The 22,418-nt window shown below is 33.4% G+C and overlaps 1 protein-coding gene across 34 annotated transcripts in view; it reads right to left on the minus strand.

Annotated features, from left to right (window-relative positions):
• LOC110671695 (protein sym-1) overlaps positions 1-22,418 on the minus strand; it is a 54,780-nt gene that overhangs the window by 16,350 nt on the left and 16,012 nt on the right. For 2 of the 34 annotated variants that reach the window (XM_021834302.2, XM_021834247.2), the window contains exons 7-8: positions 17,777-17,857; positions 15,067-15,303 (exon numbers count right to left, since the gene is read on the minus strand). In XM_021834302.2, coding sequence (XP_021689994.1) covers positions 17,777-17,857 — 81 coding nt within the window. In that variant the 3' untranslated portion in view covers positions 15,067-15,303. Of the gene's footprint in view, positions 1-2,929; positions 3,392-12,112; positions 13,620-13,669; positions 14,362-14,478; positions 14,755-15,066; positions 15,304-17,776; positions 17,858-22,418 lie in introns of those variants that run through there. The other 32 variants (XR_009148930.1, XR_009148927.1, XR_009148926.1 and 29 more) reach the window with 32 other exon arrangements.

The following is a 22,418-nucleotide window of genomic DNA, read 5'->3' on the forward strand; positions in this document are numbered from 1 at the left end:
AAAATATAAAACTATATGTGTAATGTAATTAAAGGAAATATGGGGGGAATTATTAGAATTATTAAAACTTGAATTATTATAATTACTAAATCAAGGTTTGTGGGGCATAAGAAGGGCATAAGATGACAAAGTATCCACTAACTTCACCTTCATCTTCTTCACTCCAATTCCCATGGCCGAATTCCTCTTCATTCCTTTCCTCCATGGAAGCTTCAAATCTCTGCATTCTCAACATAAAACCTTAAGTCTACTTCATTAAATTTTGTCTCCACACCTTGGGAAATCAATTGGCTGCCAAGAAATCCAAGGATTTCAAAGTTTTAACAAGCTCAAGAAAGTGAATAAAGAGGTTAGTGCTTATACCCTTTTCCTTTCTTCATTAAAAATTGATTTTAAGTTAAGATGAAGTGAATTATGCTTGAAATCAAAAGAAATGGTAAGTTAGGAGAAGTGTTAAGTTTCGACAGCCTTGAAAAGTACGAGAATTTGATTAATTCTTACATGTAAATGATGATTAGAGAAGTTGATTAAGGTAATTACATGTACTAGAATTTAATTGCATGTGTATATTTGAGGTTGACAATTTGAATTAGAGTTTGAACAAATTATTAAAGACTTTGTGTAAATGTCTCAATTCGGCAGCCTTGAGGAACTTAGGAGATTGATAATTTCATGTATGTAAATGTTGATTAATGGTGTTGATGAATAAGCAGATGAAGGCTATATATTGATTGATGAAGTTATTTGTGATAGAATTTTATTTCATGTGTATATTGTGATTGACCTTGACAATGTGGATTAGGGTTTTGAACTACATATTGGAGACTTGATGTAATTGCTGGAATGTGATTGTATTGAGATGATATTTAAAAGTGCCATGAATGCCAATTTGAAGTAAGGGAGTTGGAGGAATAATATTTGGGAGTGTAATTTCTTTGCAGGTTGGGAATTTGTTGAATTCAATGTGCATTTTGAGCCATAATCGAAATTGTGTTGTTCCACTTGGTATGAAGCCAATTGGAGATGAAACTAGACCTAAAAGGCTCCATTTTTCATGAAGAAATCATGCTCAAATTCTATCCAAAAAGTGACCTAAATGTTGCCCTAATCCGGATGACCAAATTTTGAACCCAGAAAATTGACCAAATGAACAATGTTCATTCATTTGGTCTTAACTCACTCTAGATAGGTCCAAATGACCTGAATTTTATACCATTGAAAAGCTTAGAAATAGGACCACAACTTTCATGAAGACCACAGAGCCCAGAAATACATTAAATCAATTCAAATTGTTGGCCCAATTTAGGTCACAAAACTGCCCAGAACCACATTGCCCAGAAATTGTTAGATATAGGCTTACTTGACTAGTTTTGGAAAAGAGGCCATAACTTGGTCCACAGAAATCCAAATGCCCTGAAATCAATGCCAAAATTTCAATAAGACATACACCTACAATATTGGTATTTTGACCAAAATCTAAAAATCAAGGAAACTAGGTCAATGAGCTAGATCAAGTCAACATACCAATTCTGGAAATTGCATAAGTGACCATTGACTCCAGAATAGTCCAGGCCAGTTATTAGGTTGTAAATGGTTCTTCAAAACTTGAAAAATTGCAATTAAAAAATTCTGAGTGGCCACAAGATATAGGGCAACAAATCCTATGAGGAACACTAGGCCTAGATGTTGCTATAACCTTTTCAAATAAATTAGCAAAATATGATACCAAAACTGCCTAGTTAAGGAACTAGAAATTAGAATCGAACCAGTTATGGTTATTTGATCATAACTTAAATTCTATAAATCCAAATAACATTATTCAAAAAGGAAAATAAAGACAAGAATTAGAGGAACAGCTTCCATGAAGGAAGTGTGTCCAAGCAGTAGCCACAAATTATTTAAATTGATAGGCAAAGTCAAGATACTAAAACTGAACCTAAAGAAAGGTTCATGAGACAAATTAGTTTATGGTAGGGTTTTAACTCTAATATGTGGTTAAACACTGAATCACATGAAACAGGTACGTGGGACCTACTCTCTCACTATAAATGGATATTAAAATTTTTAATAAGTAATTAATAATGCTTAATTGCCCAAAATAAATCTAGACTTAAGTATATAGTTGGATCGATTGGTATACCAATTAGGGACTATAGATAGCGGTAATGCCTACATAGATAATCATTTATTGACAAAATATGTCCGATATGATTGATCTACAAGCTCTATGCCTGCCAGTTGGCCATTGTGCCTAATTTTATTTCTCGCTTTAAAAGCCTACCCGCTGGCCTTGTGCCTGACATGACAGATATATACTAGATAGACATACGGCTGTCTAACCAATGTACTCTCATGTATCCAACCTTATAGTCTATTGTAGGTTACTTGGACACTGATATGATTTTAAAAGACTGAGAATGAAACAAATGAATATATAAGATACTGATAATTAATTTATTTCCAAAGTGCAATAAAAATACAGTTGACCTAGAGTTATGAAATTCCACTTAGAATTATTATTTTTAATTATCCAGTTATTTTACTTTAAAGTTATGCACCACGAAGCGATTCGCTTAGCGCGTTGGTTTTTCCATCGCATAGGTACTGGAGACCAGACACAGCCACAGTAGCAGCCGCAGCAGTAGTGCCTTGATAGAGATTTGATCAGATCTGATAGTGTCTGCTAGTCACCTTAATAGATTAGTTTTAGTAGGGCCCATGTATAATTAATTTTGCATTTTGTTTATTGTATATAAGTAAATGAATGATAAATCTTTTTGAGATATGTAGATGAATTTCATATGAATGAATGAATGAAATAAATTTTGATATTGTAAATAAATTGTAAATTATTGTAGATGAATTTCCTATGAATGAATGAATAAAAAATATATTTTCATGAAATTGTATAAGTAGAAATGACATGATATGACATGAAGTATATTTAAATATGAGATAGATATTAAATTATTTTTAATAGGTGAATAGTAAAACCCTCCAGACGCTAATAAAACAGAGGAGGCTCTGCCCAGGTTTTCACGGAAATAATTTGTAATAAAAAAAATATTAATCACATATTTTCTATGAAATTTAAAATTAACAATGGACAGGACATGATAAGATAGGGTGCTCCGGCACCGAATGTGCACTCCTTGCTCGGCTATACTGTAGATGGGTGAGAAGCGTCCCACAGAATGTCTGAAACTACACTTAAACTATAGTGATGAGACATAAATTGATGGAATAAATGTTAAGAAAATACAAGAAAAATTAAGAGAAAATAAAGGAAATGAAATGCAACTAGGTTAAATGAGCCGAAGTTTCGGCGATATGTGACCGTACCAGGAAGTCACTGCGAAGTCAACTGTCGACGCCAGACCCGCGAGGAACCCTAGGAAATAATTTTCGGGACTTAATTAAAGGTTTACTGAGATATAAATGACATTAAAAATATCAAAGAAAACTCAAGAAAATTTATTAATCTGTAAGACCAAAATAACCTAACAAGCATAAGGAAGGGCATTTTGGTCATTTCAACCCCAGAATTGAATTTTGACCTAAATTTCAATTAAAATAAGAGAGATTAAAACACATAAAATAAATTAAATTGTGAATATATGAATAGAAAATGGAAAAAGAAAGAAAGAAAATCAAATATAAATATATGAGTTATTAGTAAGCATGATGCAAATATTACATCATTAATATTTTATGCAATTTACCATAGGTTATATATAAGTATAAGATGACAAAAATTCAACCACTCAAAGTCATCTTCTTCCTTCTAAACCTCCCATGGCCAAAATTCTCTCCAAACCACTCCCACCATTTTCAAGCTTTTGAGCTTGATTTCCTCCCCTTTCTCACCATATTTTCCATAAATCCCTTGAATAAAAATTGTCTCCACCCCATAAGGAAGCTCTAGGCAGCCACAAGGAGTAGAAATTTTAGAGTTTTCACAAGTTGAAGAAGTGTCCATATAAGGTTAGTGCATAATTTCTCTTTCTTTCTTCATTAAACCTTGAATTGAGGTTGAGATGAGTTAATATTGCATGAAAAATTAAGAAAACAATGGGTTTGTTAAGGACCAAAAATTCGACAGCTTTGGGATCTTTAAGGGTTTGATGATTTTAATTCACCTAACCTTGATTTGATGAATGGAAATGCATTGAAAGTTATATTGCATGATGTATTTGAGATTGACAATTTGAGTAAGGGTTTTGACCTAACTATTGGAGATTTTGTGTAATTACTGGAATTTGACTTTGTGGAGATGAGTTGATGATATTTATAAGTTCCATGTATGCTAAATTGTAGTTTGGGAAATTGGAGGAAATGATTTGGGAGTGTACATTTTCCATGCAGGTTTGGGACTCTAAAAGTCCAGTGTGTATTTTGAGCCATGACTGAATTTGTGTTGCTCCAATTGGTATGAGGCCAATTGGAGGTGAAATTAGACTCAAAATACTCCATTTTTCATGAAGAAACCATGCCCACATTCTTTCCATAACTTGACTAATTTACTGTTCCAATCCGACTGACCATAAAATAAACCCAGAAAAATGACCAAATGAACAATACACATTCATTTGGTCATAACTCCCTCTAGACAGGTCCAAATGACCTGAATTTTATACCATTGAAAAGTTTAGACATAGTGCTACAACTTTCATGAAGAACACAGAGCCCAGAAATGTTTTTAACCAAACCAAATTGCTGACCCAAGTTAGATCACAAAACTGTCCAGAACCATACTGCCCAGAATTTGCTGGACATAGGCCTACCTGACCAGTTTTGGCAAAAAGGCTATAACTTAGTCTACAAAAGTCCAAATGCAATGAAATCAGTGGTAAAATTTTCACAAGACATAACTCTACAATATTGGTATTTTGACCAAAACCCAAAAATCAAGAGAACCATGTCAATTGGCTAGGTCAAGTTAGTATACAAATTCTAAAAATTACCTAAGTGACCACTTGACTCCAGAATAGTCTTTTAGTCATATCTCCTACTAGGAAACTCTAATTGGGACGAACCATACTGTTATGGAAACCTAAGAAACAGGGCTCCAACTTTGTTTCAGACACTTTCCTCAAATTATGAATGTAAAAACCCTAAAAGTTGAGTCAAAGCCACTAACCTGAACTGGAATCCTGTTGGCACAAGGTACACGAGTCCAGGCCAGTGATTTGGCTATAATTAATTCTACAAAACTCGAAAAATTGCAATTCAAAATTCTGAATGACCATAAGATATAGGGAAACAATTTCTATTAAGAACACTAGGCCTAAAAGTGGTTGCAACATGTTCAATTAATTAGATAAATCTAAGTCCAAAAGCTACCTAGTTGAGGAACCAGAATTAAGAAATAAACCAGTTATGGTTATTTGACCATAATTTGAGTTCTAGAAATCCAAATGACATAATTCAAAAGAGAAAATAAAGAAAAGACATAGGGGAACAACTTCCATGAAAGAAGTGTGGCTAAACAGTGGCCACAAATTGATTAAATTGATAGGTAAAATTAAGACATTAAAACTGAACCTAAAGAAAGATTCATAAGACAAATTATTTTATGATAGGGTTTTAACCCTAATATGTTGCTAAACACTAAATTATATGAAATAGGTATGTGGGACCCACTTTCCCACTACAAATTGACATAAAATTCTAATAAGTAATTGATAATGCTTAATTGCCAAAAGTAAACCTAGACTTATTTAGTTACTTTTCCTTAAAATTATGCACCACTAAGCAGTTCGCTTAGCGCATTAACTTTCCATCGCGTAGATGCGGAGACCGCACCACGCCACAACAAGATGAGTGTTCTGGCGTAGATTTGACCGGATCACTCTGATCCAGAGTCACCTCAGCATTTTGTATTTTGATGGTAGGGCACAAGTATCAGACTTAGTATTTTGATTTATTGTATATAAACATGTAGTTATATTTTATGTTATAAATAAAATTAATAAATTTTTGTACATGGATTTCCACATGCAGGAAATATATCTTTTTCTTGAAATTAAATGAGAACTTGTGAATGACATGATGTATAAGGAAATGAGTATAATATGATTATGTTGACAGGTAAATATTGGAACCCGCCAGATGCTAATAAAACAGAGAAGGCTCTACCCGGTTCTCCACAGAAATAAATTGTAAATAAAAAAAAAAATTTCCACACATGAATAAATAATATTTAAAATTAATAATGGACAGGACAAAATAAGATAGGGTGCTCCGGTACCAAATGTGACACGCTTTGCTCGGCTACACTGTAGACAGGTAATGGGCATCACAGGATAGATTGGCATATCAATAGGGGATTGTTTAAGCAGTACTGCGTAAGGCTTATAGCTTTATGCCTGCATTTATAGCTTGTATGCCTGACTATTTATTATCATGGCTTCTTAGCCATATTGATTGCATACGTGGTTGACGTTTTGCGTATTTGCGTCCCATGGTATGACGGCCCGAGACACCACTGTGTCTAGTGCCAAGAACCCACTTATCCAGTTTAGTCAGCCTGTCATAGATTACTTGGGCAGTGAAATTTATTAAGAATAATGAAAATTAAATAAATCAATAAGAGATACCTGAAATAAACTAGAATAGCTGTAAAATTTTATTTATTATGAAATGATCTAAACATAAGAAAATGTAAAATAAAGCTGTAACGGTCGAGCTCCAACCACTAGAGGAATTGTCCACTTTGGCCATAAGCATCACAGTTTTGTCCCATAGGTGAAATGGAGAACTTCCTAGGAGGTCACCCATCCTAGGATTTCTCTCAAACGAGCATGCTTAACCCTGGAATTCTTCCAACTCTCCAGGCCATTCTATCAAAAGACGTCTCTAGCGATTAGTTCCCCCATTTTATATATCATTACTTTTTGAACCCAAGACCATCTCTATGCTTTATCGATGTGGAATTTGCCTAAGGGACCTTTCTCCTCCCCTTTCGGGACTCAGCGTCCTCGCTGAGGTTTGCCCCACCATCGCCCAAGAGGACACGCGAGCGGCTCTGATACCAAATTGTAACGGTCGAGCTCTAATCACGATTTTGTCCCATAGGTGGAATGGAGAACTTCCCAGGAGGTCACCCATCATAGGATTTCTCTCAAGCGAGCACGCTTAACCCTGGAGTTCTTCCAACTCTCCAGGTCATTCCACTAAAAGGCGCCTCTAGTGATTAATTCCCCCATTTTATATTTCATTAATTTTGAACCCAAGACCATCTTCGTGCTTTGCCGATGTGCTTTGCATTTTTAAGGAAGGCTAAGGGTATAACTGGAATAAGAAATTGGCATGTGACTTGCACATGCTATTTCAGCCATAAATACTTAAGAAATTCATAATAAAAGAAAGAAAAATAAAAAGAAAAGAGAGGAGAGGGAGAATGCCGAATTGAAGGGGAGAAAGATCAAAACTTTCTTAATTTGATTTTTCACTCTTAAATCAAGATAAACTGACTTCTAATCACTTTTATATAATTGATTTCTACCTTCCCTTTCTTAATTTCATGAATTAGAAGAAAGAAAATCTAGGGTTTATGTTAGCTTGAATTTGAATTTGAAAATCTAGGGTTTAGGTCCTAGTCAAAACTTCAAATTGTATGTATTATAACCAAATTTTAGTTAATTGTCAAAATTATAGCCAAATAAACTTTATTAAATTTAAGACAGGTGAAGGAAAATTATAATATAATCCCTTAAATTTTATTTGATTAACAAAATAATCGATTGATTTAAACTTTATATTTAAATACTTTTTATTTATTATATAAAATAAATTTTATAATCTAAATATATTTTATATTTAATTTTGAATGAAATTTTATATTAAAATTTATTTTTATTGATTAAAATATACTTTAATATAATTAACAATTCAAAGATTACATCATAATAATAATAATAATAATAAAATAAACAAAAAAAAAATCTTTTCTTTTTCGGTTGTCAATTATAAGATAATCACATTATAATAAAAAGTTACAAACCAAGTATAAACCATACAATAAATCAACAAAACCATATGTAATTTTATAAATAAAAAAAGCAATTAATTTTTCTAAAATCATATTAATTAATCATTAGTTTAGAAAGATTAATATACCTGACAATAAATTGATGACTAACAAAAAAAATTGCACAATTATTTTGCATAATTGACAACTAAAAAAAAAATTTACAATTTAAATCAATGGACTTTATTATTATGTAACAACAAGTTTTGCTTTTATTACAATATTTGATTACTTTGCTTAATTGATAACTAGTAAAAAAAATTTAGTTGAGTTATTATTATGAAATTTTCAAATTATTTATCATTTCAAAATGTTTTTAAATTAATAAAAATAATTTTTTTAGTATAAAATTTTAATTAAAAATAAATATATACGATAAATATTTTTTATACAATATATAAATAATATTTAAATATAAAATTTAAATCAATGAATTATTTTGTTAGGATTATATTATTATTTACCGTTTACTTTCTCAAATTTAATTTAATCCCTTTATTTACAATTATTACAATTAATTAGAATTCAACTATGATACACACAATTTAAAATTCTAATTATAATCATGAATACTTTAAATGTTAAATAACAGAGTTTAAAATTTATGCAAGAACTATTAAGTTTAGATTTGTGCCATGGAGTCATGACTTATCAAGAGAGGTAAATCTGCTAGACGTGAAGTAACCAACCTAAATGCAAAAATTTGGGTTATGCGCATGAGCATCTTCGCAATCAATTTGTGGTAGAGAAATTTATAGAATATAGCAATCGTGTTATAAATTTTATTGGATGTAAATTGAATTCGAATCACCATTTTTTCACTCATAGCTTAGTATTATAAAATTTTTAGAATATTCTGATTTATTTAACGATTTATGAATGCGAGTATGAAAATGTTCATCAGGTGCTTGGTGAAATTTTTAATTGCAACTCTGTTGGAATTCTGTTAGATCCAAATCACTTAACATGAAGAAATATTTCAAATTATATGAGGGAATCATGGACAAATAAATTCTATAATGCAAACAATAATAGTGAATAGTAATATGGTAGGAATTTGGGCGTGATAGTCATAGACGTTCTCCTCTTTTGAATCTTTCATAGTGGGCATATTACCTACGTGTAACAACTTGCCGCTACACCATCCCCTAGCCTTCTATTTTCAACCCTATCCCTGATGGTATTAATTCTTAAAGCATCAACATGATTTGCAAATTCTTTGAAACATCTCTATATGCTTGAATATGATCCATTTATTGCTCCAGACACTGCTCTAATCATTGTAACATTTCATCCCTAAGGTCAAGGGCTCTAGTTCCTTATTACCATCTAGTGAATCACCGTTATTACCACCTCCATCAAGGTTGGCCATCTTGATTGGGGTGATATCTCCACTCTGATACCACCTGACACGACAAAGCTTAAGAAAAACTCACTCAGAGAGAGTTTTGAGAAAAAAATTATCTGCTGGAATTTTATTGCTGGAGATTCTAAGCTGAAACACATGTAAATAAGCGGTATTTATAAACCAATCTTATCTAACAAAAAAGAGGTTTAAATAAATTATATATATTAGGGAAATCCAGATAAAATAGGAAAATAATTAAATCCTTGTTGAAGTAGGAAAACTATAGCCAATCCTAAATGAAATAGGAACATAATTTAAAGTAACTTTTCAGTAAAACTGGCCAAAATAAAAGTAAAAATAGGTGGGAATACGATGGACTGCTGAAAACCCACTTGGAGACATATTTTGGACCCAAAAACTAAACTTCACACTGCTCCCCAAAGGGAAACACGCCCAGGGCATGTTCGCATGTTTCTAGACCTTGAACATGCCCTGTGCGTGTTCTCTACGGCATGATTTTCATGCCCCCTGTGGAAACAGACCCTTGGTGTGTTCTAGACTGCTGAAACACACCAGGGACATGTTCTTTACTGGAATTTTGGACTTTTTCTGCTTTTGCATCTTTTCATGCTTTCCTTGTTTCTTAAGACAAGCTCCACATCAATGTGGTGGGTTTACCTAACTCAATGATAATAGTCACAAAGGAATTGGTCGATTTTAATGATGTCTAATACTAAGAGAACTATACAAACTCAATTAAAGAGACTAAAGTATATTTCGTAGAAGATAATGCTACTGTAGAATCCCTAATTGCCACTTTTGCCATCTGAATTGCTGGTATTGGCTCTAAAGTTCCCAACACGTGCATTTTGTATGACCACGCTCATGACATTAATAACAACTAATTCCGCCTCGAGTCATGATTGATGACAACCCCACCATTGTGCTGATTATTTTTGTCACAACTGCTACGATGCCCCACTTCTGTTTCTTGAATTATGGAAAACACCTCTACTGCCCTACCATCCAGTATCATTCTCATTACCACGACTTACAAGAACACTATTAGCAAGTTGAGAAAATTTGGAATGTTTGGTTCAAAGTACTCTAGTAAGAGTGTCATGCAAAGAGGTAATCTCAAAACTAGAGAGAATATGAGATTTGGTGATCTCAAAATCCGGAGCAAGACTAGAAAAGAAACTCATAATAGCCATTTGTTCACATTAGGACTAAAGGGCAACAGAATAATAATATCCTCATAGACCATTTTAAAATCCATATATTAAGTAGTAAGAGACCTATCATGTTTCTCTACATGATAAAATTTCTTACACACGTCATAGATACGGGAAATATTCCCTTTGCCATAATTCAAAATCCAAAAAATCCATAATTCCTTAATCTACTCACAATGATTAATTGAAATAATTACATAACTGTGAATAGAATTTTGAAGTTGTAAGCTAAGATTGTCTTGTATCATCATTAGATGAATTACTTTTGAGGTGATCTTCTTTATCAATGATTCACAAATAAACACAAACCATCTTACTCCATTCTAGATAGTTAGAGCCATTAAGCTCGTGTTTTGTGATCTTAGTTATCACTAGAATCACAACAAAAATTTTGAACTTGGTCTCAACCATAGCGTCTCAAAAACAAATCCCAACAATAAAAAGTGACTAAAAGCAAAATCACATTACATAGAAGCTAAGAGAGTGACTAAGAGCATAAGAGAAACCATCAGGAGCAAAATCACAATAAAGCCACTAGTCAAAATCATCATAAGGTTACAAGGCCCAAACACTAGAACACTTTCAAATGTAGGTAGTTCACAGGATTGCACTACCCTCCTTACGTCAATGCTAGAGAAGAAAATCAGAGGGAAGAACACCAACGAACAAGCCACCACGCGCCAGCGAATGGAGTAGAGGCAAAAACTAAACAGTGGCATGTGAGAGCCCCTCGCGGCAAGTCTGGTCAATAGACTTTGAGGGGAGGTTGGTTAGCTGTTGCACTTCCTACTAAGGGAAGCGGTAAGGCCAAAAAGTCATCTTACATAGATGACCAAGGGTAACAATAGGTTTTGTAAAAATAGGGAAAGCAAGAAAAACAAGATAGGTTTTCTAATAGTTGCTTAAAATATCTTTATCATTGCATACTTAGTCATGTAAGTTTGTTACTTATTCAATTAGCTTATTAATACTTATTTTTATGTTATTAGGTGTTTACAAGAGAATGTAAGAGCTTATAAAGCATAAAGAAGTAAACTGAGTACCGAAAAAAAAAAAAACACACATCAAGCATTTTAAGACAAAAGGAGCTATAATTTTCATGAGGACTTAGCCAATGACAAAATGGGCACAGAGGTATCTTATTTATGGTATTTGAACGCTAATGGTGAAAAACGAACAGATTCGAATATCAATCCATGTTGAGCTTCTTTGGATAACATTAATAGAGCTTGTCTGTGATTCACTATTTAGAGTGTGAATCTGACCTTGTGGGCTTATATGGACCTTAGTTGATATATTTTGAGGTGATATATGAAAAATGAGAGCAATTGGCCAGATTACATGGAGGGTTACATGTCGAGCGTGTTTAGACTCTTCATGGTTAGTTATGTGGAACCAGGAGTTAAGGCCTTAATTGGTGGGTTTAATTATTTTATTTAACGCACAAACTAAATAAAATAAAAATGTGTGGGTCTACAAGGTAGTGCAAGTAGTAGATATGTAAAAGGAGAGTTGTTTTTAACTTATTTTCCTCCTTTAACTAGGATTCTTGAAAGAGTTTTAAGTCAAAATACAACTAAGACTTCCAAATTAGATCTGGAGTTTGAGTTAACCTATTTTTCTCTATAAAAGAGTCCAAAATACAAATATGGAGTTTTTCAATTCTCTTCTACTCATAGTGGCTAAATTCTTTCTTTATGCATTCAAAGATATCAACTGCTTGATCTGGTTGCTGGCGTGATTTCTTCTTCTTTTTGTGGCTTGTGAAGCGCACTTCTACGTCCTTTGGAGTGTGTAGCATCATCATCAACATCAGATCCAACTTTCAAATTACTTCTAAAAGGAACAGCATGTTTTTCTCTCTTCTTTTGTTAATTTGTTTATATTTAATGTTCTTAGTTATGTGTAAGTAATTTTATAATTTAGTAGAGAGATAGTTAAAACCATGGAACATATTGCCATGAGAGTTTGATTTGAGTTTAATAACATCCAGATTTGTTCTATATTGAGTATCACTAATCTTCTGGTTTATGTTATGAATGTTGAATGTATGGTTAGTTAGAGTGGTCAACTAATTAATTGTGCATAAAAACAGACTCCTAAGTTAAGATAATTTGAGTACATAATAACTCGAATAATCTGACTACACATAGCACATAATGATTTATTTCATTATAAAGATGAGTGTCTAGGTTAAATGAACCATGCTGAATGAGTTTGTTACCTTGAATTAGGATGCTTTCTAATTATTAATGCTACCATTAAACTTAATTATAATATGCTCTAATCTTAGATTGAGTGCGATGGTAAGGAATTAATAGTAAAGCACTTCCTGTTTAATCTAATTTGTAAGAAAAGATAAGGACGTTATTAACTTCTATAATCAATTTACTCAATTGAATAAATTTACATCTTTAGTCAATAATTAATATACATTCTATGGTAGATAACACCCTCTACTGAATTTGTTACAATATGGTTATGTTGAGTATTCATAAGTGTCATTAGCCTTAGTTTATATTCTAGTATTCTTAGTTTAACTTCACTAGTTTAGCGAATACAAATCAAAATCCCATTTTATTTTACTTTGCATATTCAGTTTGATAAATTTAGGTGTTTATTTTGTCTGTTTTACCTTTTATTTATTTGTGTCGCTAAGATCTGTTTTCTTGTTTACATTTACTCATTCCCTATAGGATCGACCTCTGCTTACCCTATAAACAAGTAGTTTAGGTAGATTATTTCTAATTAGTGCATTTGGCACTCATCTTTGGCGTCGTTGCCGATGAGTGATTGTTATTTGGTTTAAACTTGAATTCAGATTTGTTTATATTTAGTTTTATGTTTATTTTTAGGTGGCATGTTTGAAGAAGAACTTGATACAAAGCTTAAACATATCAGGGAATTCGTCAGCAATAAGACAAATCATCCACTCCATTCAGAGCTAAAACTTTTGTTGGAAACGAACCACAAGTGACTCCTCCTCATCCTTTTGAGCAAGAACCTTCAAATTCATCATGTGATTTAGAATTAGAAATCATTTAAGGAAGAACCTTCAAATTCATCATGTGATTTAGAATTAGAAATCATGGCTGCTCATGCTAATGAAAATCGCACCATCAGAGAGTTTGCAACTCCTGACATGAACCAACAACCATTATGCATACAATATCCTGCACTTACGGTGCCTTTTGAATTAAAATCTGGCTTAATTCACTTATTGCCTACTTTTCGTAGTCTTGCAAGTGATGATCCTCACAAACACCTTGAGGAGTTTCATGTTGTGTGTTTAAGCATGAAACCTACAAGTATTACAGAGGAGCAAATTAAATTGAAAGCATTCTCATTCTCATTGGAAGATGCAGCTAAAGATTGGCTCTACCACCTACCTTCTGATTTCATAAACATATGGAATGACATGAAGAGGCTATTCTTAGAGAAGTACTTTCCAGCTTCAAGGGCAGCCAACATTAGAAAAGAAATTTGTGACATTAGTCAGTATAATAGGGAGTCATTGCATGAGTATTGAGAGAGATTCAAGAGATTGCGTGCAAGTTGCCCACATCATCAAATAAGTGACCAACTACTCGTTCAATATTTTTATGAAGGTCTTCTTCCTACTAACAAAGGCATGATAGATACAGTTAATAGAGGTGCTTTGGTAGATAAGATACCTGAAGCAGCAAAGAACTTGATATCAAACATGGCTACAAATTCACAGCAGTTTGGAGTAAGGAATGATCCACCTACAAGAAGAGTTAATTAGGTAAGTACATCTACTTCCACATTCGCTAGAACTGTTAGCTCCCTTACTCTTTCCAACACTCATATAGGTTCGCAATTCTTCTAAGATAAATTCTGACCTTCAGTTTTCTTCATCATGTCTTCCTTAAATTCCTTTAGATCTCCAGCAGTTCACGAAGCCACCTCTTGTAGATTAGAGAAACATCTCGCAAGTTTCTCACTTGTTCTTCCAACTCAACAAACTTCACCATCTCTAGACTCGCTACAACTACTCTAGTCATAGTTCTGACCCCCAATGACCAATTACCCACTGATTCTTGGATTCGGTAGCTCTGATACCAAATGTTAGGGTTGTGGAACCCTAACAGAGAATTATAGAAGAAATAGAGAAAGAACTAGAAAAAAAGAGGGAGAGAGAGAGAGAGAGAGAGAATAGAAGAATAGTTAAGAAGTATTATTTCTTTGATAATTCTTGGAATGAATTAAAAGATCAGCTTGCTAAGAATTTACATCTCTAACATAGCCACTACTTCTCTACGGCTCATACAACCAACTAATTGAATCTGTTATAACTTCCTACAGAATCAGTTGCACATTTCAAACTCTCTTTTCCTGCCAATATTCCCCTTCCTATTACTATTGTACTTCTTCCTATCGTATGTAACATGTACTTGTGAAACTATAACGAACAAGATTTAGTCAAGGTATTGGTAAGGATTAAGCGTTTTTCAATTACAACCCAACAATGATTTTCATTCAAATTATAATTCAATAACTTAAACTAACAAAGCAATATTTATGAAATTTTTATCATCGAATCAAAGTGTAAATGTTAATGTGCATAACACAAATTGCAGGTAAATCTAACTGTTCAAATGTCTAGTAGATATAGCGTCCTTTTCCAACCTTGACCAACTTCAGAACTTACAACTATCATAAGAGACCTGAAAACAGCAAAAAGGTTCACTTTCATCATCAAGAAAGAATAAAGTTTATTTACAATTGAAACTACCTAGCCTCTCAAATTACTTGAGATTTGAAATTGTTGTTGTACTTATTGGAATCTTTATTATGAAGGAGACTTTCATACCATGAGTACTTTAACCATTAATAGCTTGTGTGCACGTTTACCAACTTCTCTTTGGTTGTGTTTGGAGAATGAACCAACAAAACAATCTATATTTTCTTCCTAAAAAATTTTATAATGAAGACTGACAATAAACTGCTAGACATAAACTTCATCATACTTAAATCATAATAATTTTGTCTAATCCCTAACCAACAAAATAATGATCATTGAAGCATAAGATATTTAAATTACCTTTTGTTTCCCAATTCTCACAATCATATTTCTTCGTCTTACTTCTTATTTGTCCTATGTCTTCTCACTATATTTAGCCTTACCTACTCATTTATACACTCACGGTTCCTTACTGGAATTTTGTGTACTATGACTTAGCTTTATAACAGCTTAATCTACCTTCTCCCTCCAGATTTTCCTCAATATTACTCTTGAATAATTTGCTATATAGATTCTTTAAATCAATTTTAGCATTATAACAGTTTAATCTACCTTCTCTCTCTAGCTTTACCATAACCTTATGTTTTTATTATATCAAGTCCATTTTTTACCTTCTTATAGTTTCTTATAATGCATTTTAGCCTTTATGCGACATCACAAATTTGAGGAGCAGACAAACACAACTAAAGGCGAAGCTCAAACTTTAACTCTCAGAAGAGATCTTTTGTCATCTCTTCTAGCAAAGCTACAATTACATCGCTAACGGAGGACTTTACCTTTAAAATCTTAAACATGTTTTCAGAACTCTAGTAGCAAAGCTACTTTCATATCTCTAGCTCAAAGTTGTTCTTCAAGACTCTAGTAGCAGAGCTATCTCTTTTTATTCTTTCACTTTTTGTATTCTTTAGCAGGAGCTACTTTCATATGTCTAGCAGCAAAGCTGCTCTTCAGAACTCTAGTAGCAGAGCTACTCTCTTTTTATTTTTTAGCAGCTAAACTGCCTTTATATTTTCCATCAACTCATCTATAGTAGCAAGGCTACTCTTAAGTAATAAGTGGCTTTTATTTCTCTGCCTTCTGTTTATGATGTGTATCATGGCCTAAGGGCTCCTTCTGATTTTCCCAACATTTAACCTTTAGAATTTAGTTACTATTAAATTTTCTCTTTCCTATTTCCATGCAATATAAATTCTAAAATCTCTTTTTATCACTTTATCAATTACATTCCTCTAAGAGACCAAAAGAATAACATAGTTTACTCCTTTTATTAACACGTGCCTTTACTATACTTCTCTTACTATTATTCCTCATATTAATTAATAACCAAACATAACATCTAAACTTATATCTCACTTGTTCGTGAGTTATACACCTATTAGGTCCAAACAATCCACATCCCACACCAATTAGAGAAGGAAATCTTCCTACATCTGCTATTGTGAAATTTAATGTGATAATTGTAATTACCTTGAAAACACATACACAATAGAATCTCATTTAAATATAGCTAATCCCGCGTATACACCCTTTATATATGTACAACAATTTACTTGCGCAATGTAGTTAGTTTAACTATAGAAGTAGTGTACTCAAATCAGATAATAAATATAATCACTCACACTACTTTCTAAACAAACATGACACAAATCGCAATGTTAAAGTATCAGGTGTAATAATTTCACAATTCTTAACTCCAAATAGGCGTCATAGAATTATAATTTCAACAAATTCAACTTTTAAAAAAAAAAAATATTAACTTTATGAAAACAATTTTTTTTATTTTCTAAAATAAAAAATGTTAAACATCCCATAGTATTAGAGTAATCCAATTCATTGAATCTTTGGGTGGTCTACCCTGCTAAACAATAATTCTCATCTGCAACATGTGATTCTCATGTTCATGAGAGAATCTGAACAACCCCACCCACCTACCCCTTCCCCCCACAACCACCACCCCCCCCCCCCCCCCTCCCCTCTCCCAGCCGCCTTCCCCCTTTCCCACCTTGATCCCTCTTTCTGCATGAGGCAAGGAACAGGACCAAAAGAAATGAGGGCGTGAAGTCAATCCACCCATGTTAGTAGAAGGTTTTTTTTATTTGCTCACCCACTTACATTTTATGTATAACCCATATATGACCCATAGCCATTTTAAATGGATGGATAAGGATGGTAAATGGGTATGGGTGGCAACTGCCACCTGTAACTAGGCTCTAGGACACTTTTAGACCTTAGTTGTCACTTGCATATCTAATAACCATGTTTATTGATCGTAGATAAGTGATGTAAAATTTACCAAAATTCATGTTAAAAAATGAGATAAGACAAGGTGTAACCCATTATTGTATATGTACAAACTATCATAATAGCTTGCAAGGTTTGTTTAAAATTAAACATACCTATTTTGGGAGAACCTCTTTGTGAGCTTTGAATGAGAGAATTACATTCCAAATTAAAGCAATAGCATTAGCAGCAAGAACCTGAATTTTCATGAATGGAAAAAAAGCAGTGAAATAAAATTGAGTGAAAACAATAGGAAAAATGGATCTGAATGTAAACCTAAAAACACAACAGTAGTAACATGCTAAATAAGCACCCTAGGCATAAATCATTCTAGGTGACAAACTTGGTGAAAAATACAACAGCATTCACGTTGTGCTATGGTCCTATGGACTATAGATACAGGACTTGCAAAATTTGCCAGTGCATGAGTATGCTATTTCTGGCCTAACTGTCTCAGTGCTCATTCTTAACCAACTGAATGATATTGAATAAGCACCAGTAGTTTATTCATGAAATTCAAACAGTACTAGATCACATAATTGAGACACTCCTTTCCAGAAACTAACACTAAAAGGGGGAAATTTTTAATCTAAAATATTAAGAATGATGAGAATTTATGATGATCAAAACTATAAAGAGAAAATAAATTTGGTGATGGGGGGTTGAACTTTCTCTGCAGATAAGGATACTATGACAAGGATGAAACAAAAAAGAGGTAATCCAATTGGAGTTTGGAGGGACTCAATGCCTGCGTGATGGGAGTTTCAGAGCTTCAATGGAGGATACAATAGCGTTAACTGGAGAATTGAGAATGATCTGGTTGTGTTAAAAGTTACTTTTTCATTTATAACAATTCTTATATAAGAGAGCAGAGTGAAGTGGAACCCTTGGATATTTGTTATCATGCTAACCTAGTGAGGGCTATTTTGATAGGACTACATCTTCCTGAGACTGAGTTACCTTTTGCATTAAATGTGCATCAACATCAATATCCATTTATGGCCAGAATGTTCAACAACGTAATTGTGGTCCATGCATCCTGGCACTCTTTACAATTAAATGAGGAATCTTTCTCCATATCGTTCATTTTTTCTCTAGGTTTATAACTTAGGCGTATTCGGGACAACCAGGTCATTTTTGGTATCTTTCAGATGACTGGAGCATCTAGCGAACTTCATCATTCCAACTCATCTATATAGTGTTCAACCTTGCAAGTCAGGTGGTGCGTTCAAGGTCTCAACTCTTCTGGTTTTCCATGTATAAAATTCCCAAGTTACCCTTTGTATTCTATTTAGCCACGGAGGTTCGCCTTAGGAGTTGTCTCTGACTTGTCAACTGTCATGTGTCATCTTCTCATTGATTGGTTACTTATCAGTATCTTTCATCTTGCAAATTATCATTGACCTAGACAATGGACAGTTTCTTTGCACAGCATCTACTTGTAGCATAACGGCATTTGGGAAAACCATAATGCAATAAACAAGGTATTCCATGAAGCAACATGTGTCAAGAAACATACTTGTTAGTTGTTAACTATTAAAGATCTATTTTCTCCCAAAAAAAAATAATAAAGAACATGTCAAAAAACCACTCAACTGAAAAACTCATATACTTGCCTAGCATCACCCGAGCGAGCCCATAGTTACCTTGAACACAGTACACCTTGGATCGTGGTATGGGTACAGGTACGCAATACACTATTTAGCTAAATATAGGATATGAGGGGAGTAAGTTTATATGGAATGTCAATTCGGAACACGGTTCATGAATCTTATCAATTCGGTTCGCAATATGTGAATTACTGTGAACCAAAACTCCCAAAAAAATAAATAAGAAAAAAAAAACGTGTCAAGAAACCACTCAATTGAAAAACTTAAGCATGTAGGTGAGGACCTTAAGAATAGTTTTATATTTCTAATACACCCCTGCACGCATTCCACTGGGCTTGTACATAAATAAGTAGAAATATTTAATTAATGAGGGTGGCCAGGATTCAAAATATGCAACTTTTAGTTTGAGAAACTCTGATACCATATCCAGAAACTACTCAACCTAAAAGCTTAAGCTTATAGGTGAGTGCTACAAGAATAGTTTTATGTCTCTAATAGAACCCCAAAAAAAAAAAATATGGATCCTAATTCTAATCATCATGAAAAAAAATTTAAAGTCAATCACAATGGGGAAAAAAAGAAGAAAAAGAAAACAACTCTCTGGCCTTGTTTCCAATTAGAGGAAAATGCTCTCAACAAAAAGATAATTATAATCAGAAATTACAAGTAGCATCAATAAGAACAAGAAAAAAAGGGTATCAAATCGTTGCATAAGTGCTGTGTACATCTGTTAGGATCTAAACCCTAACAAGCCGTTATAGAAGAGTTAATAGACTAGGAGAAGAGAAAGAGCCTAAGAGAATTAGAGAATTAGACTCAAAAATAGAGAGAGGTTGAGATATGAGAGAAACAGATTCTGTTATTACTCATATGATGATCCTTTCCTCTTTACAACTGACATTTATATATCCCTAACTAACTCTTCCCACCTCTTTCACTTTTTTCTTCCCTCCATTCTCAACTAGCTCAACTCTAAACCATAGTTATTCAAGGCTCAAGGCGCACCAAGGCACCAAGGCGTCTTAGAGCCTAGACCCGAGGCAAGGAGCAAAATTAAATAAAAAAATTAAAAAAAAATAAAAATTAAAAAAAAAAAAGTAAATATGCACATAATATATGTTCACATAAATAATTTATAATAATATAAGCCTAATTTACCTAATAGCAACATACAACTGGGAAAAAAAAAAGGAAAAAAAACCTAGTGGCTAAATGAAACAAAGAGATAGAAAGAAGTTGAGTAGAAGAGAAGAAGGTTAAAAGAAAAAAGTAGGGTTTAAAACATAACTGTAGCTAGAGATCAAAGGTTATATCTTCTTCCTCATTCATTTCTTTCCTTTTGTGGCTGGTGGCTAGGTTCAAGAGGGAAAAAAAAAAAAAAAAAAAAAAAAAAAAAAAAAAAAAAACCTACTTTTTCTTATATTCTAGCCAAGCATCATCTGATCGAGCCCATAGTTACATGGAGTGCAGTACATCTTGGATGGTGATACGGGTACGATTACGCGATATGCCACTTAGCTAAATATAGGGTATGTGGGGAGTAAGTTTAGATGGAATACCAATTCGTAACGTAGTTCATGAATCTTATCAATTCGGTTGGTAGTATGTGAAATTAGTGCGAACCGAAACTCTCAAAAATAAAAAATTAAAGAACATGTCATGAAACCACTCAACTGAAAAACTTAAGCTTGTAGGTAAGGACCTTAAGAATAGTTTTACATCTCTAATACACCCCTGCACACATCTGACTGGGCTTGTAGCATGTATTGAAATATTTAATTAATAAATAAGAGTGGCCAGAATTTGAAATCTGTTTTTAGTCTAAGAAGTTCTAATACCATGTCAATAAACTACTCAACCTAAGATGTTAAGTTGTAGGTGAGGACTCCAAGAATAATTTTATGTATCTAATAGAACAAAAGAAAAATGGATCCTAATTCTAATCATCATAAAAAAAAAAAAATGTAAAGTCAATCCTAGTGGGGGAAAAAAGAAGAAAAAGAAAACAACTCTCTGGCCTTGCTTTCAATTGGAGGAAAATGCTCATAACATAAACTCAACTCAACTCAACTAAGCCTTTATCTCAAAAATTTGGGGTCGGCTATATGGATTCGCTTTCTCCACTCTAAACGATTTTGGGTTAAATCCTCAGAAATGTGTAATGCTTCTAGGTCATGTTGTACTACTATCTTCCAAGTCAATTTAGGTCTACCCCTTTTTTTCTTTCTATCCTCTAACCTAATGTGCTCTACTTGTCTAACTGGAGCCTCCGTATGTTTACGCTTCACATGACCAAACCACCTCAATCTCCCTTCTCTCAACTTATCTTCAATTGGCATCACTCCTACCTTTTCTCTAATACTCTCATTACGGACTTTATCTAGTCTAGTATGGCCACTCATCCACCTTAACATTCTCATCTCTGTAACTCTTATCTTAGACGCATACGACTCTTTCAGTGCCCAACACTCACTACCATATAACATAGCCGGTCGTATGGCTGTACGGTAAAATTTTCCTTTCAACTTATTGGGAATCTTACGATCACATAAAACTCCCGTGGCACGTCTCCACTTTAACCATCCGGCTTTAATCCTATGACTAACATCCTCCTCACATCCCCCATCTACTTGAAGGACTGAGCCTAGATATTTAAAGTGATTACTTTGGGACAGTACCACTCCATTCAAACTAACTCCTTCCCTATCACCAGTTTGGCCTTCACTGAACTTGCAATGCATGCATTCTGTTTTCGTTCTACTTAACTTAAAACCCTTTGACTCTAGAGCACTTCTTCAAAGCTCTAGTTTTCTATTGACTCCTTCTTGTGCCTCATCTATCAGAACAATATCATCCGCAAACATCATGCACCAAGGAATACTCTCTTGTATATGTTTCGTCAATTCATCTAAAACTAATGTAAAAAGGTAAGGGCTTATGGCTGATCCTTGGTGTAATCCAATTGAGATCGGAAAATCTCTTGTGTCCCCTCCCACCGTACGCACAATAGTAGTTGCTCCTTCATACATATCTTTTAACATTTGTATGTACCTAATAGATACCCTCTTTTGTTCTAACATATTCCATAAGACATTTCTTGGAACACTATCATAAGCGTTCTCCAAATCAATAAAAATCATGTGTAGAT

Source organism: Hevea brasiliensis, chromosome 5 (assembly GCF_030052815.1).
Source record: "Hevea brasiliensis isolate MT/VB/25A 57/8 chromosome 5, ASM3005281v1, whole genome shotgun sequence".
Lineage (NCBI taxonomy): Eukaryota > Viridiplantae > Streptophyta > Magnoliopsida > Malpighiales > Euphorbiaceae > Hevea > Hevea brasiliensis.